Source organism: Pinus tabuliformis, chromosome 1_1, assembly GCF_031772625.1.
Source record: "Pinus tabuliformis cultivar Carrire ecotype Pingquan chromosome 1_1, CPIR1, whole genome shotgun sequence".
Taxonomy (NCBI): domain Eukaryota; kingdom Viridiplantae; phylum Streptophyta; class Pinopsida; order Pinales; family Pinaceae; genus Pinus; species Pinus tabuliformis.
In genome coordinates this window covers 431,765,787-431,774,566 of record NC_142297.1, presented here as the reverse complement: position 1 = coordinate 431,774,566, position 8,780 = coordinate 431,765,787, and the positions used below count along the sequence as shown (strand labels likewise).

The window sequence follows — 8,780 nt, the reverse complement described above, 5'->3', positions numbered from 1 at the left end:
TCCGTTCTCGAGCAGATCCCTTTACATGCATCATTTTTTCGTCCGTTTGTGAATAGGTCCTTTTGCATGTACTCCCCTATTTCAGCCCATCTATCATCACGCCATGTTTATTTGTGTACTTGTATCTGTAGTCACTCATGACGAGATGACATCAAATCATAAACCTCCTAATATACCATGATTTATGATTGTTTCATATGCAGGCGACTGGGACAAAAGGCAAGGTTATGAAACTACGCGGGTCAAGCTTTGAGCTAGGATGGAGGTGTCAGGCACTGTTGGTGAAAACTACGGAAAAGTCGCTGGGAGATGGTGACGGGATATTTGGATGGACAATGATTTTCTGCAGTATATAGCTCAGTTGGAGGACAAATCTGCGTAATTTTTGAGAGGAGAAGTCAAGTTTGCAGGAAGGTTGGGCATATAACATCTGCTCAATTTCTGGAAGGAGCGAGCAGCGGGAGCTTGGCAACAAAAATTACGAAATTCCTTGAGGGAATTGGTAGTAGGTTATCGGGATCTTGGTAGCAAGAACTACACAATTACTAGAGGGAACTGACAAGAGGGTATTGGGAGCTTGGCAACAAAAACTATGCAATTCCTAGAGGGAACTGGCAGCAAGCTGCTAGGAGCTTGGCAATAAAAACTACGTAAATCCTGGAGGGAACTGGCAGCGGGCTGCTGGTGGGAAAAACTATGCTCATTATGGGAGGTAGGCCTGCTAATCACCTCTACATAGTTTATAAGCTGAGAGGGCTGTTGGGAAGTAGAGGGATTTCTCATGAAATCTGCGCGGTTTTTTGGGTGAGAAACCACCCGACTGACTGGTGGGCTAGCTGGGAAAACTGTGCAATTTTCTGAGGGAGACAGGGACGCGCACTGGGTGTTTGTCAGACCTATTTGCACAATTTTCTCATTCAGCAAAGTGAGCATGGTTTGCAACCTCTGTGCAATTTTGAGTGGAATCAGTGTTTGGGTGACTGCCGGGTGAAACTCTTTGGTTGACCAGCAGGAGCGTTGATTGATCATCTTGCGGGCAGTGCAACTTGAACTAGCTTGCGTGGTGCTTCTGCATTGTTCTGGTTGATATTTGATCAAGTCAATGCCGAGGTGAAGGTTCAGCTGTCAGTGGGAGATCCGGTCGTTAGAACTTTAGCAAAATGACTAAGTGTGTGAGCAAGTGAAAAGGTGCATACACGATCTTGCAAAAACACACTTAAATGACTTGATGACAAGATGAGTCAAACCATCCAGAGATACATGATCCACATGACTGACCGATGGTGCGAGTCGACAAGCGCAACACTTGTGATTGATCATTGGATGACCGCGATGATGCTTGCGCGACAGTGCATACGACTTCGTGTGTGAGAGCGACATATGCTTTCATAGCGAACAAAACACGTACACACAAAGCGAAGACCTTGTTCAGGACAAGAACACGGTTGCAAGAATAGCATAGCAATCAACATGTAGAAGATGACAGTTGGTTGAACAAGCGAAAAAGAAGCACGAGATGTAGAAGCAACACATAAAGTGACCTTTCATGTTTGCGCACATGCATGTTACTAAGGACATGATGATATGATAATAACAAGCAGTCCTGCAAAATAAACTAAGAGGTGTACTTCGAAATATGTTCTGTACTTACCATACTTACCCTCAAGATGATCATGCATTCGATGGAGTTTTCATGCTATCCTAATCTTTTCCATTGCTCGGTTCCTTGGTCCTTCTCCTCAACTCCTTGGAAGTGATTTCAGCATGTCACCTTTTCGTGTAGCCACTGAGAGGTAGGCATATGCAATTTCAGCAGACAGTGGCTGTTGCCAGGATGAGGCCCTGAGAGGCTTGTCTACACAATTTCTGCATGCAAGGCCGACAAGACAACTTGGAAAAAACTGCACAGTTTTGAGGCTCAAAGCACTGCTGCGGGACAGGGGTCCTGGGAGAACACCTCTGCACAATAACTGAGTGCAATGTTGTTGGACTGCTCTGCGCATTTCTGAAGAGCAGTGTTGTCTGGGGCCTCTATGCAGTACAAGGTTTTAGCTGGCAAAGGATGTTGGTGTCTCTGTGTAATGCGGGGTTTCAGTAGGCAAGGGAGGAAGCTTGATGGTTGCAGAAACAAAGTGCATAGTTCCAAGAAGCTGGATGAGGCTAGGTTGCTTGGGAAAATGACTAGTGTGAGATCGGTGAAACATATGCAAACATTGATGAGACTCAACTATGATCGCACACGGACATGTAGACAATCCAAAATACGTAATACATACTTTGCTTGATGTGATAACCTTCATGACGTGAGTGCGTGAGGTGAGTGTGAAACATGTCTATGTGATGACAACCACTCATACACACACAATTCCCTTGAAGCAAGACAACATTCCCTTTGCGTGACGAACAACAATCACTATGCCCAAAAATGACATATGCTACAAAAATATGAGAACGTGGACAACTCTTTAGGATCAAGGAGGGGAGCTTGAAATCATAAACTTACTAACAAATGACCGAGGATGATTAATCGCAGGATCCAAAGTAGGCTCCGAAATTTGCATGCGAGCCAAAATTTTGGAGGGTGTTTGTAGCCGCTACAATAGTGTGATAATAATATCATCTAGAAGGTGTTTGATTTCAAGACTTGTCTTACAATTGGTACATATTAATGGTTTAGACTTTTTAATCTTCTAGTTTTTTATGGCAATGTTCTCCCACATGTTCAAAATCTCATTAATCGATTCTCATATCTCTCTAGTTCTAAGGCCTACTGGAAAATGTTATCCATACCTCTGAATATATCTAAATGTAATTTTCCACCTTTGGAATTGTTTTTTTCCTCAATTTGATAACCTATTTCCATGCAACATTCCTTCTGAAAGATTAGACTAACCTTTGTCTTATCCCAACCACATTTTTCTTCAAATTCACTATGAATAAATTTGACCCTTTGGATGAAAGCCATAGACATCCTATACTCATTATTTGTATTATGATCCCGTGCCAATAACTTTGCTTTTGTATCTATTAAACCATAAAAAATGATACATTTCATTATTTCAAAAAGATAATTATTGGGGTGGAATTTCTATTTCAATAAGGTCAGAAGTTGATGAAATAACAGTTACTAGACGAAGAGGAATAAACTAAAGATTTAAGATTTTGATAGAAGGAGGATGGAGGACTCTGAAGCTGGCACAGAGCTAGCCCTAGGCCCGTAGGGCCGAGACTAGGGCCCAAAAGCGATGGACGGTGTGCAGGTACCAGCGGCCGACCCCGTCCCGTTGTCAGCTTGGAGGTTATCGGCAGGTGGAGGTTAACCAAGGAGTGCACAGACACCTGGAGGGCATCACAGCTGAACGCGAAGGTTGTTTTACTGCAAGGGGAAAACGGTTATTGTTTACGGTCCGTGACTTTGCAGCGCCCGACAGCCCGACAACGATCGTTAGCCCGGAAGTAACCATGGTTATCGCGGAAGAGGGAATCGATCTCAACCCTTCCATGGAGGATATCCTCTCCGTTTGGGGAAAAGACCCAACTCCCCAGAATGTGGAACACTATTTTGGCTCGGTGAAAGGCCTTGCCACCCGTCCGTTTTGTTCGGAGCCTGAAAGACAGAACCAAATACCCTCCTCTTCGCTTAAGGGCCGGTGTGAAACGGCAAATGTGATTCAGGAAGAAAAACTCCTTTTCTCGACCCATAGCTCGAGCCAGAAGATCTCGCAGTCAATACCTCCTTTCGACGGTATCAGGGCCCTTGGGTCTTCAGGCACGGTGCTTTCAGGTGGATTGGAAGACATAGTCATCCTAGGGTCGAAGCTAGGGCAAAGCCTGGACGGAAAGACGCGAAGCTCAGCTCCCATTACTAGGGTTTCTCTTGCAGCAAGTAGGAACAGTGCAAAAGAGGCAGGAGGGACGGATCTGCGTCGTGAAGAGTCACAGAGCCCAAGAGGGGACGAACGGCGGAAAATTCAGGGGTCTCAGGTAAAAAATCAGTCTCATCTTGACTCCCTCATTCATACTCCTATCTCGTCTCAGGAACATTGTAACATCTCTCTTCCACGCGGCCCTAGTGCCCACAGAGGGCATCAGGCGAATGAAGCCCTAGGCAACTTACCCAGTGGTCCAAATCCCCCAGAAGGGCAAAGGAAAAAACAGAGAGTGATAAAATCCCAAGGGGTCGAAAGAAACCTGGTGTTGGGGATGGATGTAATATTGAAGAAGCCCTGGAGGTTGCTGAATGTACCCTGGTCGGTAGAGCAAGAGGGAGGTTTTTCTCATCGGAATTCATCAAGTCCTGGGGGAAGCAGAACTGGCAATCGGATCTTATCAGTGATTTTAGGGTTTTAACTCTGGCAAAAGGCTGGTTCTCGGTCTGGTTTGATTCTAAAGAGGCTGCGGATTGGGTCAAACAGAGAAACTGGTCTATTGGGCACATTCCGGTACTTTTCAAAAATTGGAGCCCCTTGTTTGATGCAGATCATGAAAGGGTTGAGGCCTTTCCGGTATGGGTTAGGGCGCCAGGATTGCCTTCGTTTCTTTGGGTTGATTCAGTGTTTAAATCGATTGGAGATAGACTGGGCACCTATCTGGAGACTGATAAGTCGTATTTGGAAACAAACAATAGAGCCATGGCGCGAATCCTTGTTAACCTTAACCCCAGCGGAGGTTTGGCAGAAAAAATCATTCTTCAATACAGGGAATATGTGTTTGAACAGATTCTGGACTACGAGTACTTGCCGTTCCGTTGCCACCGATGCCACGAATATGGGCATCTAGCCAAGGAATGCCCCTTGGGTAGACGGAGGAGGAGGTTCCACCGAACGGATTTGAGCTATCGGCGCTCTCAGCACCAAAACACCAAAGAACCCTCTGTAATACAGGAGGAGGAATTAATGGATATTGATCCTCTTCAGGGACGCCATGACCAGGAAGCTGTCTCTCAGGAAAGGCCGAAGGAGATGCTGGAAGCCGGAGCGCAACCAGCGGATGCTACGAAGCCTGCGGACGAGGAGCTCCCAAGCCCAGCCACAAGCCCTGCTGCGGACCAAAAGGGTACGAATTTGAATACATCCCTCTCCACTCTAAATGCAATTAGTGATGATGTCCTGGTTGAACGTTCTGTGTTTGATCCGCTCATTAATTCTGCACCTTCTGAATCTACTGTTAAAATCTCAAGCACAATTGAGGGTCCCGTGGAAACATGTATTGAAAACTATATTGAAACACTATCGGCTGCTATTCCTTCCCTGGATTTGAATAGTGATGGGTGTTGCCTTGACCCCACCTCCCTGAGCCAGCCCCCCCATTGCCCTTATAACCTTCGCTCTCTGGGATCAAAGCCCGGCCCGATGCCTTCTATGGGGGGCATCGATCCTTCCCCATCCCTGAGCCAGCCCGGGAAAAAAAGGGGTAGGAAGTCAAAACTCTCTACAGCCAAGGTCCAGGCCATTTTTGATGTGGCAGACGGGAAACAACAATCTATCACAGGGGCACTTAGAGCAGTGCAAAGCCCCGGGCCTGTGCTAAAATGATAATTTCCTCTTGGAATTGCAGGGGTTTAGCCAGTAAACCCAAAAAACTGGCTTTGAGGGAGTTAGTCTTAAATTCAAAAGCTGATGTGATACTCCTTCAGGAGACCTTGGGGAAAGGGGAGGACGTTGTATCAATGCTCAAAGGCCTTCTACCAGGCTGGGCTTTCTCAGCTCTGGATGCTGAGGGCCACTCCGGCGGCTTGGCGGTAGGGATCAGAGAAGGCAGAATCAAGGTTCGGAATCAATGGGGAATGAAACAGGTGATGGGGATTGAGTGTCAATCTACGGAGTTCGATTTATCTTTTACTATTATTAACATATATGGGCCATGTCAGGGAAGGATTCCTTTCTGGAATAGACTGGTGGGAAGCTCGCTTGTGAAAAATAACTTTGTGGTGATGGGAGGAGATCTCAATTTCTCTTTAGGAAGAGCTGAGACTTGGGGGCCAAATGCTAGAGAGGATCCGCAGTCGGAGTTCTTTATGAATCTCTTAGCCTCCAACAATCTAATAGAAGCAAATCTCATCAAACTGAAACCTACCTGGCGGAATAAAAGAGTAGGGGAAGCTAGGGTGGCTAAGCGATTAGACCGCTTCTTAATCAATGAGGACTTGGCTACTGCTATCCCTCTTTTCAGGCAATGGGTAGAGGAAGGAGGCCCCTCGGATCACTTTCCGATTTTCATTGAGCTCTCCAATGGTCCCTCGAAGCCTCCTGCTCCTTTCAAATTCAACGCCTCCTGGCTTCAAGAGGAGTCCTTCAACAAGTTGTTCAATGAAACTTGGATTCACCCGGTCAGAGGATCCCAAGAGCAGAAAGGTTTTTTATTCATGGAAAACCTCAAAAGATTGAAAAAGGCAACAATCTCTTGGGCAAAGGATAGGAAACAAAAACAGGATGAGGCTTTATCCAGGATTACGGAGGAACTCCAAAGGCTTGAAAATATTGAGGCGGATAGCTATGCGACCCAAGAATCTAAGGAGAGAATTGTAGGTCTGGAGAAGGCTAAGAACCAAATTCTGCTGGCTAAGGAGGAAGAATGGCGACTTAAAAGCAGAGCTATATGGCTCAAAGCAGGGGATGAAAATACAAGCTTTTTTCATAACTATGCTAAAGGGAGGAAGAGCGCCAATACCATCTGGAGTCTAAAAACTGAAGATGGTAGGGAGGCCAAGACTTTCGAAGCTCTTTCATCCCTTGGAGTAAATCATTTCCAATCCCTTTTCAAAGACCCTGGTGAGATCACCATTGCAGAAGTCATCCAAATAGCGCAGTGTTTCCACAGGTATGTGGAAGAGGAAGAAGCGGACCAGCTAATGGATCCTGTCTCCAAGGAGGAGGTGGAAAGCGTATAAAGTCTATGGCAAAAGAGAAAAGTCCTGGTCTGGATGGTTGGTCAATAGAACTTTTCCTTCATTTTTTTGAGCAGATAGGGGAAGAAATCACAGAAGTGGTAGAGGAGTCTAGATTGAAGGGAGAAATATACAGTCCCTTCAATACAACTTTCATTGCCCTTATCCCCAAAAAGAAAGCCCCTGAGTCCTTTGAAGACTTCAAACCTATTTCTTTATGCAACAACATTTACAAGATAATCGCAAAAATTATAGCCCTCAGGATCAAACCAATTCTATCTAGGCATATTTCTCCTGAACAGTTCGGGTTCTTGGATGGAAGAAAAATCCATGAGGCTATCAGGGTGGCTCAGGAGGTCCTTCACAGTGTTAAGCTGAAAAATAAGAAGGGAGCTGTGATTAAAATCGATCTCTCAAAGGCCTATGACAGGATAAGCTGGACATACATTCGTATGCTCCTTACGCACCTTGGCTTCAAAGTGGATTTCATCAGATGGATCATGGGGTGCATTACAGATGTCAGCTATGCTATTCTCATCAACGGTGCTGCCACCTCGTTTTTCAAAGGGCAGAGAGGGCTGAGGCAAGGCTGCCCTCTTTCTCCTTTGCTTTTCCTTCTAGTGGCAGAAGGCCTGAGCCAGTTGATCCATAAAAGCAAAAGGGAAGGTAAGGTAACTGGTATTGAGGCAGCAATAAACTTGTTCATTTCCCACCTACTCTTTGTAGATGATATCCTGATTTTTTCTAATGGATCCCTCAATGAACTGAAGGAGCTAAAATCCATTTTTGACCTCTTTATGAAAGCTACCGGTATGCAGATCAATCCCAGGAAATCTCAAATCATTGAAGAAGGTCTAAGCAGAGCTGAAAGGGAGCAGTTCAGATCTTTCTTTCCATATGAAGTAAGCATCATGGGCGCTCCATTTAAATACCTGGGGTTCTGGTTGAAGCCAAACGATTATAGGAAGGAGGATTGGTCCTGGCTAATCGCTAAGATTGAAGCTAGGATTAGTCACTGGAGCTTCAAATGGCTATCCAGAGCAGGGAGGTTGACCTTAATAAAATCCGTGCTTCTAGCCATCCCAGTGTATTGGGCAGCCCTAACATGGGTACCAAAAGGAGTACTGGAGAAAATTAGGAGAATATGCAGCAGATTTCTATGGGCAGGGACTAAGGAATCCTCGGTACTCCCTTGGGTCGCATGGGAGAAAGTGGCGAGGCCAAAGGAGTGGGGTGGCTGGGGGATTAAAAGTCTCCCAGATTTCAGATTTTCATTAGCTGCTAAATCGGGTTGGCGTCTTATAAAAATGGAAAATCTCTGGACAAGGACGGTAAAAAGAAAATACATTGATCCAACCCCCCTGGAAGAATGGATCAGGGACCCTTCTAAGACCCAAAAGAATGTTTCTGCTATCTGGAAAGCCACTTTGGAGTCTTTCAAGGTGATTGAGCAAGGCTTAGCCTGGAAGATCGGGAATGGTGAAAAGGTAAAGATCGGGAAGGACCCCTGGGTGGGATGCAATGGAAACTATGCCCTCTCCCCCGATCTGATTCTGCAGTTGGAAGGGAAGGATCTCCGTTTCCTCAGCCAAGTAGAGAAACCGGGCTTCTCTTCTATATGGGGGCAAGCATGGAAGAATGGAGAAGAGTTGGATCTGGAGCAAAGATGGTGGAATGAATGGAATGTTTTCACTCAGGAACTCCTCAGGTCAAATGTAAGGTTGAGCGACAGGCAAGATGAGCTCCTATGGGCCCATGCAGAATCAGGGGAATATGCCCCAAAGCATGGGTATAATCTCCTTATGTCAAGGAAAGGATGGGGAGATCCGGAGTGGTGGGCGAAGCAGCTGTGGAAACTCAAGTGCCCTCCAAAATCAAAAATCCTCTTTTGGTG

At 45.7% G+C, this 8,780-nt stretch overlaps 1 protein-coding gene across 1 annotated transcript; it reads left to right on the top strand.

Moving 5' to 3' along the window:
* The first annotated feature begins 5,530 nt into the window (after nucleotides 1-5,530).
* LOC149213560 (uncharacterized) lies at nucleotides 5,531-6,889 on the top strand. Its single transcript, XM_089389071.1, has one exon. It carries the CDS (start codon nucleotides 5,531-5,533, stop codon nucleotides 6,887-6,889), a length of 1,359 nt encoding a protein of 452 aa, XP_089245197.1.
* The last annotated feature ends 1,891 nt before the right edge of the window (nucleotides 6,890-8,780 follow it).